The sequence below is a fragment of the Rhinolophus sinicus genome, linkage group LG07 (genome assembly GCF_036562045.2).
Source record: "Rhinolophus sinicus isolate RSC01 linkage group LG07, ASM3656204v1, whole genome shotgun sequence".
Taxonomy (NCBI): Eukaryota; Metazoa; Chordata; class Mammalia; order Chiroptera; family Rhinolophidae; genus Rhinolophus; species Rhinolophus sinicus.
In genome coordinates this window covers 21707897-21722307 of record NC_133757.1, presented here as the reverse complement: position 1 = coordinate 21722307, position 14411 = coordinate 21707897, and the positions used below count along the sequence as shown (strand labels likewise).

Below are 14411 nucleotides of genomic sequence, written 5' to 3'. Positions count from 1 at the left end.
CCAAGAAATTTCAGATTTCAACAAAAGAACCATTCTCCTGAATAACAACGTTGACGGGGAAGTGAGAACACACAAACCTCATCTTGTAACAGAAGCCCAACGTAACACCCTTGATCGTGTTCTGTCCATGACTACAGGTAGGGTGCACAGTAGCCAGCTCGTTTCTATCTTCCCACCATTTGTCAACCCAGAGCCTCTTCTTTTTCTTTTCAAGGTGACTGAGTTCTACACTTATGCGACTGAAGTCCCTTCACAGGGTGCCACTGGGGCCCTTCACAATAACTGTGGTCCCTTCAGAGCGATGTCAGCATTTTCTGGACTGTCCATAGTCTGATTGCTGAGAATAATCTTCATCCTCACAGTAGATGCGGCAAAGAGCTAGTAAGCAATCTTTTAAATTTTCTAATTTTCTAGCAACAAACCACATACTATTGCAATTCAGAGAGAGAAATGTAAAATTAGTGAAAACCCTAACTGGGATACAGAAATGACATAAAGGTAATCAAAGCTTGGAAATTACGTGTAGTCTTACGTATATAAAATAGAGCTGCCTAAAAGTGTGCGTATGTACACTGTGTGTGTGTATGCATTACTGATATAACACAAATATATATCCAAAAATAAGACTTGAGGGTATTTCTCTCAACTAATATAAAGAATTTTTATCCACAATATAACACATTAGAGTATTATTTCTTTTTAAACTCTTTCTTAACAAAAGAGAAATCACCTCAACATCATGCTTGGTTGCAGAAATAGTACTTTGTTTTCCTGAGGGAAGCAGTGAAAGAAATCCTTGAGTTAAGAAATAGCAATAATAGCCAAAATAGACTATCTCAAATGGAAATGAAAAGACTAAAAGACCTTTAAACTTAAATGCCTTTAAAAAAAAATCACTTCAAAAAAAAGGCAACTCACTTCATTGGCATTTCGTTAGCTTCCCACACCTGATTTTTTTATTTAACTTTACTAAGAACTTTTTTGGGGGGCCGGCCCAGTGGCTCAGGCGGTTGGAGCTCCGTGCTCCTAACTCTGAAGGCTGCCGGTTAGAAACCCACATGGGCCAGTGGGCTCTCAACCACAAGGTTGCCGGTTCGACTCCTGCAAGGGATGGTGGGCTCGCCCCCTGCAACTAGCAATGGCAACTGGACCTGGAGCTGAGCTGCGCCCTACACAACTAAGACTGAAAGGACAACAACTTGAAGCTGAATGGCACCCTCCACAACTAAGATTGAAAGGACAACAACTTGACTTGGAAAAAAGTCCTGGAAGTACACACCTGTTCCCCAATAAAGTCCTGTTCCTCTTCCCCAATAAAAAAAATCTTAAAAAAAATCTTTAGAAAAAAAGAATATTTTTAAATCATACACAAAAGTAGAGAGAATATTAAACCTTTTCACTGTCAATTGATTACAAGTTTGTTCTCCAAAATGTGTCAAAAATCCACAAAAAATAAAAAGTTGATATTTTGACTATTTTATGCATTTACTAATAACATAAAACATATAAAAATTTCCTATCGTTATTCATTCTTGAAAAAACACAAAAATATAGAAAAATGTACATCTGCTTTCCTAAACTTCCTTTCTGGAACACTGACAAGAGATTTTTTATAATTTGAGCTCACGGGGTGGTAGAGTCAAACGCCGCAGTCAGCGGCATGGACATACAGTTCGACTATCTTCGAACGTCACAGCAAGAACGTTAAATGAGCTGTTTTAAACCCATCACCCAAGCTTTAACAATTATCACTACTTGAATTCTTATTTCATCTATATACCCTAATTTATTCTCCCCCAATTTAATAACTTTTATCAAATCAAAATGGTTTTAAATTGATCTTTCAGGAAGTATTTAAATAGCACAAGTGTACACAAGTATCATATATATGCACATACAGAATTACTTCACTAATTAGTTCAGGTGACCCTTTACTGCTTCAACATCCTTCCCATTTAGAGGCCAATGCAATACTTAGTGGATAGTGAATGCATTTTACATATCAAACTACACCTTTTATATTCCTTTAATCTCCAACTGTATACATTTGATCCATCCACAAATTGATAAATCCCTCAGGAGTAAGTTGGAGGATATATACAGGCTAATAACTTCACTGATTTGGAGGTGCTCATTCCCCAGCATACAGACAATCTGTTTGGAGGACTGTGGAGTTGGGTAATGTGCAAGTTCTACATTTTTGAAGTTGTGAGAAGGATGCCCTGAGTACTGTCTCATGACTTGGGAAAATGAGAATTTCTCTGGCCTTTTCAATGAAGGTTATCTTCCTTGGTTTGGACCAAAAACCTTTCAACAAATATGCTCTTCTAAGAGACCCTGGCTGATATTCCATATTAATTTAATTCATCATTAATACAAGGAGCCTCATCTTTAAGAAGAAATGCTGAAGGTTTACAATGTCATGTTTCATTTAAAAAAAATAAGAGTCCTCTAACTGCATCTACAGCCAAATTATTTTTGAGAAGGATGCCAGGACCATTCAGTGAGGAAAGGACAGTCTTTTCAATGGTGTTGAGAAAACTGGATATCGACATGCAAAAGAATGAAGTTGGATCCTTACCTTATACCACATACAAAAATTAACTCAAAATGGATCAAAGACCTAAACATAACAGATAAAACTCTTAGGAGAAAACATAGGAGAAAAATCTTCATTATATTAGATTTTGGCAATGATTTCTTGGATGTGAGAGCAAGAAACACAGGCAACAAAAGATAATAGACAAACTGAACTTCATCAAAATTTAAAACTTAGATTATGCATCAAAAGAGTGCAAAAACTACCCATAAAATGAGACAATATTTGCAAATCATATACCTAATAGAGAGCTCCTACAACTCAACAACAAACCAAACAAGCCAATTAAAAAATGGACAAGGACTTAAATAGACCTTTCTCCAAATAATATATATAAATGGGCAATAAGCACATGGAAGATGCTCAGCATCACTTTATCATGCATTAGGGAAGTGTAAACCAAAACCACAGCGAGCTACCACCTCACACTCATTAGGATGACTATTACTAAACAACACAAAAACTTGAAAATAATAAGCATCGTCAAGGATCTGGATAAATTGAAACCTTCATCATTGCTGGTGGGAATATAAAATGATGCAGCCACTGAGAAAACAGTTTGGCAGTTCCTCAAAAAGTAGATTACTATATGATTGAGCAATTCCATTCCTGGGTATATACCCAGAAGAACTGAAAGCAGCATTCAAACAAATACTTGTATATCAGTGTTCACAGCAGCATTATTCACAACAGCAAAAAGGTGGAAGCCGCCCGATATCCACTGATAGATGAATGGACAAACAACATGTGGTATATACATACAATGAAATATTATTCAGCCTTAAAAAGGAATTAAATTCTGACACCTGATACAACAGGACAAAACCTGAAAACACTATGCTAAGAGATATAAGCCAGAAACAAAAGGACAAATATTTTATGATTCCACTTATATGAAATATGTAGAATAGGCAAATTCACAGAAGGTAGATTAGAGATTACTGGGGGTTGGGAGGAGGTGGGAATGGGAAATTATTGCTTAATGGGTGCAGAGTTTCTGTTTAGATAATGAAAAGGTTCTGTAAACGGACAGTGGTAAGGGTTGCACAATACTATGGATGTACTACTTGCCACTTAATTATACTCTCAAAATGGTTAAAATATTAAATTTTATCACAATTTTTTTAAAAGGAGGAAAAAAAGGTGCTCTACCTTGTTTGAGATGTCTTCAATGAGAGTACACCAATACTGTACTAATATTTCTTACTTTAGACTGCTTCTCCTCACCCCTTTAAATGACTAATGCCATTAAGTTCAGTGAGGACGTATAAAAGCTGACAGAAACATGATCTGAGTGCCCTGGGCTCTAGTCCAAGTAAACACACTATGCAAAAAATGTTCATTTAAATGTCAAGTGAGTTACATCAATTCCAATAACAATGAAACAAGATCAGAGTGTAATTATTATAGTTCCTCCTTATCCAAAGGGGACACATTCCAAGATCCCCAGTGGCGGCCTGAAACTATATATATTTTCAAAACCACACACACACACACACACACACACACACACAATGTTTTTTCCTATACATACCCATGATAAAGTTTAATATATAAATTATGCACTTTAAGAGATTAACAATAACTAATAGAACAATTATAACAATATATGTAATCAAAGTTATACGAATGTGGTCTCTCTCTCAAGATATCTTACTGTACTGTATTGTACTCATTGTTCTCCTGGTAATGATGTGAGATGATAAAAAGCCAAACCTATTCCTAAATCTGTATAACCATCCCTTGCAGTAAACGACTTGGAATGTCACTTGTTTCAAGGATCCCTTGCTGAAGTCTTCAATGCTTTCTGGAGCAACACGTTGCTGTCAATCAGAACATATTCTCTGTTCATGTCTTCTACCCACAATTTAATACCTTTCCTATCTTATCTAAGTACTTAAAATGCACTGTGGCCGTAACTTTTGCAGTTTGAGGTGCGACAGTAAAACTAGTGTGGATTTTCTTCCTTCTTCACAATTACGCGAACAGATTTATTCTTATCATAGACATTAGTAACCTCGGCATACGATTTTTTTCTTTCCTTATTGAGAACTTTTACCTTTTCACTTAAAGGAAGTACTTTACAGCTTCCCTTTGGCATATCCGAATAGGCAGCATCACTACTCTTGCGCTTGGGGGCCATTATTAAGTAAAATAAGGGTGACCTGAACACAAGCACTGTGATATTGTGACAGTTGACCTGATAACTAAGATGGCTACTAAGTGACTAACAGGCAGGTAGCATGTATCAGCATGGATAAACTGGACATAAGGATGAGTCACATCCCAGGCAGGATAGCGCCAGATTTCATTATGCTACTCAGAACAGCATGCAATTTAAAACTTACAAATTGTTTATTTCTAGAATTTTCCATTTAACATTTTTGGACCATGGTTGACCATGGGTAACTGAAACCACAGAAAGCCAAACTATGGGTAAGGGGGCACTACTATACTCTGCGTGAAAGGATAGGACGAGAGATCAAAGGTACTGAGATGCTTCTGCTACCATGTTTCTCCGAAAATAAGACCTAGCCGGACCATCAGCTCTAATGCATCTTTTGGAGCAAAGATTAATATAAGACCCAGTCTTATTTTAATATAAGACCAGGAATATAATTAATATAATACTGGATTTCATATTAATTTTCGCTCCAAAAGACGCATTAGAGCTGATGGTCGGGCTAGGTCTTATTTTGGGGGAAACACAGTAGTAGCCGGATAACCCTCTGATTTCCCAACACCAAGAACTAGTTTCTCTTCATTTCTTCCCTGGTACTCTTAATAGCTTTAGTCTATGTTTTCTCCCCACATTAGGCTTGTTAATGCAAAGTGCTTAGGTTTGGGATAATTGGATTTCATTCTCAGTGGCTAATGATGTGACCTAGAAAGGAAAAGAGGGCAGAAAAATTCAAAAGGGAGGAGTCTGAAATACATTTTCAGTCCCTCGCACGATTTTTTAATTGGGGGGAAAAAACTGCACAATTTAGAATTTCAACATTTGGAATAGAACATTTATATATACTCTTGAGGTTTCATTCCCTTAAGATAATTCCTAAAAATAAAAATAAAAATTGTGTAAAACTGTCTGTATTCTAAGGATTGAAGATTACATTCAAATTCAAGAGAAAAGTGCATTTTGCCCTAGGGAAGATTTCTATTTGGGAGGGGGGAATAAAGGATGATTTTTTGTTGTTGTTTATGAGCTTTTTTTCTCTTATTAATTTCTCATCAGAGGTCAGTAGATAAATTTCTGTTCCTCTGATAGCTGGGAGTAGCATGAGAAATGGAAACTGACCTATTTTGCTTAAATTCTAGCTATTGAATTTTAAATCAATTGCTAGCTATGTATAAGTCATATTACCTCTTGACTTGGCGACCTTACTTGCAAAATGGAGCTAGTAATCCCTATCTCAATGGGCTATTGTGAGGATTGAAAGGTACACTGTATATAAAATACATTTTCTAGCACACAATAATAGTACATGCTTAATAAATATTTGTTCTCTTCATTCTGACAATTTCTCAGAAAAATGGGAGGAACTGAACACTGGTCACAGCATCCACTAGTTCTGAAATGGTAATAGAAATAAGAAACTCATTGCTGGGACTTATCAAAATGGCTCAGAACCTAAATATTGCAGCTAGCAAAAACATTGGAATGCATCTCTTTTGAGAGCTTTGAGCCCAAAAGAGAAAAAACAGAATGCAGACTTTTTAATTAAAAAAGAAAAATCGATCCAGCGATCCCTCTCCTGGGTATCTACCCAAAAAATCTGAAAACATTTATCCATAAAGATATATGTGCTCCAATGTTCATTGCAGCTTTATTTACAGTGGCCAAGACATGGGAACAACCAAAGTGTCCTTCAATAGATGATTGGATAAAGATGATGTGGTATATATACACAATGGAATACTATTCTGCCATAAGATGAAATAGTGCCATTTGTGACAACATGGATGGATCTTGAGATTATAATGCTAATGAGATTATAATGCAAAATAAGTCGGACAGAAAATGTAGAGAACCATATGATTTCATTGATATGTGGTATGTGGTATATAAAACCGAAAACAACAAAAGAACAAGACAAACAAACGAAGAAACAAAAACGCATAGACACAGACAATAATTTAGTGGTTACCTGAGGGTAAGGGGGGAGGAGGGTGGGAGATGAGGGTAAGGAATCAAATATATGGTGATGGAAAGATAACTGACTCTGAGTGGTGAACACACAATGTGATATATAGATGATATATTACAGTATTCTACACCTGAAATCTATGTAACTGTACTAACAATTGTCACCCCAACAAACTTTAATTTAAAAAAAAAAGAAAAATCAAGATGATTTCCTAAATGAGCCAAGTTAGAAATAATACATTTTCATAATCATAAACCAAAAGTAACTCTGTATTTGTGAAGGGCACAAACACTCCCCCCCCCACCTAAAAATGTTGCCCTACTCTCCCTTCGGTAAAGACTTCCGAAAATGTAAAAATTCTACATATATAAGTTTTGTATTAACACCTAAGTCTTTCATGGAACCATAAAGGTCAACTAGTTCTTTCGACTTAAAAGAGTTCTTATTGTTTCAAAAAAAAAAAAAAAAAAGTCCCTTTGTACTTACTAGAAGCACATCAGTGATACCTTTATCATAAAGGAAAAATTTTAATTTAAATAAGGACTTTTCCTCAGAAATCTATTCCTTCATTCAGCATGATCCTGCTAAGAAATAATCTTTCACTGGAAACACTGCTTAATTTCTATGCTAACATATTCTGATGCCAAATACCTTCTCATCAAAAAGTTACTCAGATAAGAACTTTAACTTTTTATTAAGTTCATGATCATCTACATGAGAAAATTCATGGGGGGCTGGGTGAGAAAGGTGAAGGGATTAAGAAGCACAAATTGGTAATCACAAAATAGTCATGGGGATGTAAAGTACAATATGGGAAACTATGTATGTATGTGTATTACAATTTCAATAGCTTTTTCCTTTTAAAATGTGTATACATGTTTTTGGCACTCTCTGTATTTTAACGAAAAGTTTGTAAGTTCTAAAAAGATGTTGCAACTCTTGACTCTAATACACTGATTACTTCAAATATATCTCAGAAATAGGAAGGGTAAAACAGCACAGTGCTGGTGTGTAAGGTCTATCTGATAATGAACAAAGATAATAACTCTAGTTTTTAAAATGTCTTTACATAGTTTGTGTGCAATCGTTTCAATGGAAAATGAACACATTTTCATTTGTCTTAAGAATAACGTTAAAATTTTTAACTGATACAAGTTTACCTTGTGGTAGAATGAGAGATACAAAGTTCCACCCTTGAGAAACAGCTTAATAGATTAAAAGCCAAAAGTGCCCCCAAAATATCATTAATGTATAATTTCACTATATCTGGTAATGTCAATACTCACAAATCTCAAAAAAAGCAGACCGATAATAAGAGCTTGTGGCAGCTAAATATATGATTAAATCAACAAGTGTTTACTAAATTGCCTACTGTGGATCCCACTATATTATATCCAGAGCAATCTTAAGCAATGAAACAGTGCTACTCACCAGCAAGTGTATAATCCATATCAAAACCAAAACACTTTATTTTCTCCATGGCTAAACTTCGGTTCACAAACACCCTAAAAAAAGGAGTAAAAATGGAATCTCAATTAACACTAAAACAAAAAATTTAAGTTTAATAGAATTATTTGGCTATATTTCTAGATCTTCCTGTTTAAATATCAATATTAAAAGTCATGATAAAAATTATTCAAGTCCTTCTTATACCTTAAGTGAAATCAGATATTATGTGAAAATATGTGTATTTTCTTATTGTGTCTTGGTATTAACAATGCCACGTACCCAAGATTTCAGAGAATCAGCTCTTTTCCAAAATATAAACACATAGAATAAGCTTATTTCTGAGATTTTATAATTCATTCACTCATTCATTTGTCATTTAATAAACAAAGGTTTGTTTAAGCCTACCATATGCCAGATACTAAAGACATAAATATAAACAGATTCATTCAACAAATACTTCCTGCGTGCCTACTAAATGTCAGGTACTGTGATATGGCAGTGAACAAAATATCTGCCCTCATGAAATCCAGCCTAGCAGGAACTTATAAGCAAAATATCTGCCCTTGAGAAATCCAGCCTAGCAGGAACTTATAAGCAAATAATTATAGCAATTCAATAAACACTAGAACCTATCATGGAGGAGAGAGCACCAGCTGTTTAGAGACCAGAGAAATGTTTAAGGTGAATCTTAAACAATCAGTAGAAGTCTTCTAGTAGAACAAAGCAAGAAAGGCAATCCAGGCAGAATAACCAAGCAAGGTCAAGGTTTATACTGAACTATAAAACATTTATTGTGGCAGGAGCTGAGGAGTTTTCTTTGGTTTTGCTTTTCTGTTCATTTTTGCAAAAGGTTTTCTAAGGAACTAAGTTAGGGGGGACAATAAAAGCTATGAAGCTAAAAGGGTTAACAGGTCAAAATCAGGAAGATTTTGCACGCCACATTAGGGATTACGGAGTTTATCCTGCAGACAAGAATAAATTATCAGATTTTCAGGAAATGAAATAATCAGATTCAAATTTCAGAAAGATCACTAGGAAGACAGGGAAAACTAACCATATAATAACATAGGGTACATCACCACCACGATGGTGTTTGGGGGTAAGCCCCTAAAAGTAAGGATACCCTTTCCATCTATCTCCAGCTTGGTGGCCAAAATTACCAAACCTTTTCCTGGCCTTTATTTCCTAAGTAACTGTGAGAAATGAGACTGCTTCAAATCATCTAGGAAACTCGTTAAAGATAAAGACGCCTGGGCTGGGCCCCCCATTAATGATCTAGGTCAATCCTCTCCAAAGAGGACTGCACCATGGGATGCAGAGGAGTCCCCTGGGATGCAAAAAGACAGTAGATCTTCTACCGGTATTTCTTTCATCATTTAAAAATATCTAATTTGTGTATGTTTCTACTATATATAAATAAGGACAGTAGTACAGATCATTTACAAACAAGACATACAGAAATGAATATTACATATTTTAACTGATGGAATACTCGAGTTTGGAAACCACTAATATAGATGTTGGCTTTTTAAAAAGAACTCTTTACCAACACATACATTACTTTACCACATATATTTTAAATTTTAATAGAAAACTTTTCCTCTCATCTCAGAATGTAAGCACCAATTCTAAATGCAGACAAATAATTAAATATTAGCTTGAAATACTTTAATCTAGGACTTAAAATCAGTAGACCCTTGAATTCAGAACTTTTATCTTCTGAAAAATACGAAAATCATTACTTATAATGTGCAATGCACACTAGATTAGCTCTATAAAACTCGTACTTCCTGAGAGAGATATTATATAAACTATTTATACTCTCTTTCCCTAAAAAACCCTGGTCTTCTGGAAAATCAATATTTACTTTGTCTTGGGTTAATAACGGATGAAAGGGGAAGACTAGTGAAAAGCTGAAAGATACAAAGAAGTAGAGGTTAAATGACATCCACCCAAAACTTAAAAATTTTTTATTACATTTATTGAGGTGACATTGGTTAGTAAAATTACATAGGTTTCAAGTATACAAGTCTGTAATACATCATCTTGTGTTCACCACCCAGGATAAAGGGGGTCAAATATATAGTGACGGAAGGGGAACAAACCTTTTTTAAACATGACACAGCCCCGAATCACCATGACCCTTCTAACACTTCATCAAACTTCACCCTGCTTTTACTGATAAGAGCGCCTACTTTATCATCTTTTCCCAGTTACATATTCCTTTTGAAGGCACAACAGGGGTAAAAGACACAAAGTAATGTTTCTAACTCTGGAAACTAGATGTTACTGCTGAAGCTTAGGCTTTTCAAACAGACTTTCAATTCAGGCCAGGGGGCCAACTGGATCAAATCCTTGCTCAGAGCCCAAACAGCTGACATGCCTAAAATATTCTGTGGGAATTCAGGCAGGAACCGACTGGGAAGATTTTTCTTCCTTGTGATACAATCCAGGAGACCACGTATCCAGGAGACCCACATATATGTGGGACCACATAATAAAAGAAACAGCTTTGATTCTGATAGAAGAATGATGCGAGCGGGTTTCAGGCACAGTGAAAAGGACGGGAGAAAAGAGACTTGGCTAATATCACTCAATCCTTACTAAAGGTAGAAAGCAGCAGACCCAGCTAGATAGTTTACCAGTTTCTTTCTTGGCCAGAAGATAAATTAAGCCTGTACTCCTTACCATATTTATTTCAAAGGATATAAACATCAGAGTGCCCTTTATGTATTATCCATATACTCTGGAAATGATATATATGGCTAATGTGAAAATCTATTGTTTTTTGCCAAAATAATCACTGCTAAATATCCATCAAATCGCACTCTTTCCTCTTTGACTAGTCACTTTATTCAATCAACACTTTTGTTGAATGCCTACAACAAAGCAGGTACCATTTTGCGACATATATTCTAGAAGATGCCCTTCAGGGAGTAGTCAGAGCTAGGAAAGACTTTCTATATGCCTAAAGTTAGGAAATAAAACATTTTCATAGGAAGATCTTTTACCAAATATCCTTATCTTTTCATTCAAAATAAGTACCGTCACCCACAGGAGCAATTCCTGAACTTACAACAGAAACAATCACTCCTGTCTCCCCTTCTTATTCATTTCTATTATGAAAAAAAGAAAACCTCACATACATTCTCATCACTCTTGTTCTTTCCCTAATTTATGCTACAAAACACGGAAGAAGGGGGCAATAGAGAATTCAGTCTAATTTGTGTGCAAATATCTAAAGTGCATTAAGAAAAGCTATAATGACAAAATGGAACAGCTGCATTATAGAGAACTGCAATAATACAGAACATGCTAAGATTTACAAAGATAATAAACATCCAAATGCAGAAAGTATGCACTGACTTCAGCAGAGAGGCAGCCTTGAGCCAGAAATACATGTCTCCAGGATACAGTCTTCAAGGAAAACTAATCTCTTGGCCTCAAACTAATGACTACTCTTTACTGTTATAACAAAAGAAAGTGTTAGATACTATATCAATTAAAAAACTGGCTCACTGTTCCACCACACATTTAAAACAAAAAGGTGTCTCCTTGGTTCCAAGGACCTTGACTGTATCTTTCTTTACCAAGGCTAGTTTACTTGGGTCACTTTTCTAAACTATTAACCAGTGGAACATACTCCATCCACCTCCATCTTTAAGAGCCCCAATATATTTGTGAAACTAAGTTTCCAAAGGTTGCTTTAAATGAAGTACAAAGTCTCCACCGTAGAAAGCATGACTGAACTAAGCAGCCAACCTTAAAACGCAATTATCAGCTAGAAGTTCCCACATACACACTAAGTCATTTGCGAGATACAGATTTGAGCTTGAACAAAAGAAACAATCTTTAGGAGACAGACACAGGAACACTATAAAACCAGGCACAGACTTCAACACAGACAAATGTATGAGTAACAGCTTTTACTATCATATCCCACTGTAGTAATGCATGAAATCTGAAGAAATTCTATCCAAATCAATATAGATATTAACCATAAAAAATGAGACTGTTAATACAATGTGCTTTAAGAATAGGGATCTAATATTTTCACACTTAAGGAACATGAACATGCAATTTACTAAACTTCAAATTTTGTAAATAGCAAACTCAATGGTTTTGAGATTTAACTCATAATTCAAAGTAGCATTACCTCATCTGTCACTGGTTGCCGTTTTGCAAAATGTGAAACTATCTGAGTCAACTAGTTCTTGAAGTCACATAACAAAATTCTTCTTCAAGTCCCTGGTATAATTTTTTGTGTGTGACTTTCACCTAACTTCAAAAAGACGTTTTAAAGTCTGAACTAGGCCCCTCAACAGCATGTATCTTCTGAGACAGCGTTGGAGAAAACACCTCTGTGTCTAATTTAACTTGTCATTGGATATCACTGTTGCTCCACACAAATCCATTTGGAATAGAATTTCTTTGGCAATGGTGAACTTTATCCCTAACTCCTCCCCCGCCTAGGAGTCACAATTTCCTGGCCAAATGCCCAACAGCAGTTACTGCAACAACAAATGAGATTAAGGATACAAGTATAAAATCTTCTTGGACATGTTTCAGTTACGGGTTTGTGCAATTACTCAAAGTTTGTTATAATCAAAGAAAAGAAAAAGTTACGAGTGCTTTTTTGAGAGTGCAAATTGATTATGAACCAAATGATGTCTGTCTCTCTCTCTCTGTACATGAGTATGTGTTTAACTTAATAGAAAAATGCGATAATATATATTTTTGGTTTTGTGTTGTAAACCTAATTTTAGTATCTTTCTCCCCAAACTAGTTCCTATTTGTTGCTATTGGCACTCTCATTTTCCAACTTAGGCCTAAAATCTAGTTAATATCTTTTGATTATTTCCTCTCCCTCAAATCCACATCATCTCACAATCAATCATCTCAGGTGCCTTCATTTAAATGTCCAAATGTCTCAAATCCAGATCTTTCATTCAATTCGCACTTCTAACAACTTGTCCAGGTTCTCATGAACTCATTAACTCTTCAGCAATCATCTCCCAATTGCTCCGCCTGCACACTAATGCCAAATTCATGGCTTTGAAGTAGTGCTACTCCAAGTGTGGTCCACGGACCAGTGCTGGTCTGTTAACAGTTGTTACTAATTCATGACATGATCTACAGAAAATGCAAGGACTCAAAAACAATTTGACAGAAAAATTTTGTATGTTAAATGTACAATAAAAAATGTAGACTGACATTTTAATGTCTTTATTTTTCTAGTAGTTCATTTTTGTTACATTTTATAAGTGTATTGATTTGAAACATTGGAAAGTTTTTTACAAGCTGATCTTTCCATCACAAATAATTTGAGAAGCAGTGTCTTAAACCACAGCTCCATTCATGTTGCTCTCCTACTTAATAACTTAATAACCTACTTAATAACCTCACCACCTACACAACTAATAAATTACAAATTTTTATATCTTCAAGGTTCTCAAAGCCTTTCACTATCATTCCAAAATCAGTTTCATCTCACATTGCTCCACATCATGCACCTTTAGCTCTAATAATCCAAATGAACTACCTGCTATTCCCTAAAGGTACACTGAGGCGTGGTTCATGCTATTCTCTATTCCTGAAATGCCCTCCTCAGTTATCTCATATTTTATTTTTCAAGACCCAGCCATCTCAAGTGATTTATTCACAAGAAACTATTCGGCTGTGCCACAGAACTACGTGACAGTGATGCATTTCGGTCTCAGATTACTGTTCTACCTAATGAATGAGTTTCACCAACTAAAATTCTGTAAAGCTGTGATCTATGTGAGAGGTCTAAGTGTGCAAAATCCTTTATTTTGGCACTTCCTATATTTTGTCATAGACATAAAATATGCAGGTAGTCCTTATTCTTTACTGGATTATAAACTTGGAGGCAAGGTTTTATTACCTCCCCAACACCTAGCATAGGGCCTTGTAAAAAGAAGACACAATATTTAACGGAAGTAAAAATTAAACTAGAAGTTGATAAACAGTGGTTGCCAGAGGCTCTGGGGAGGAATGAATGGGGAGTTTTTGCTACTGAGTACAGGGTTTCTTTTGGGGGTAATGAAAATGTTCTAAAGTTAGGTAGTGCTGTTGGTTGCACAATTCTGAATATACTAAAAACTACTAAAATGTATACTTTAAGAAAGTGAATTGAATGATATGCAAACTATGTCTTATTTTAAAAACTTAATGACAAGACCTTAGCTTGCCTT

General features: G+C 35.4%; 1 protein-coding gene across 5 annotated transcripts in view; it reads right to left on the bottom strand.

Annotated features, from left to right (window-relative positions):
* Positions 1 to 14411, bottom strand: part of NT5C2 (5'-nucleotidase, cytosolic II) — a 119705-nt gene that overhangs the window by 29440 nt on the left and 75854 nt on the right. For all 5 annotated transcript variants that reach the window (XM_019725034.2, XM_019725033.2, XM_019725032.2 and 2 more), the window contains one exon: positions 8179 to 8252. In XM_019725034.2, coding sequence (XP_019580593.1) covers positions 8179 to 8252 — 74 coding nt within the window. The remainder of the gene's footprint in view (positions 1 to 8178; positions 8253 to 14411) is intronic.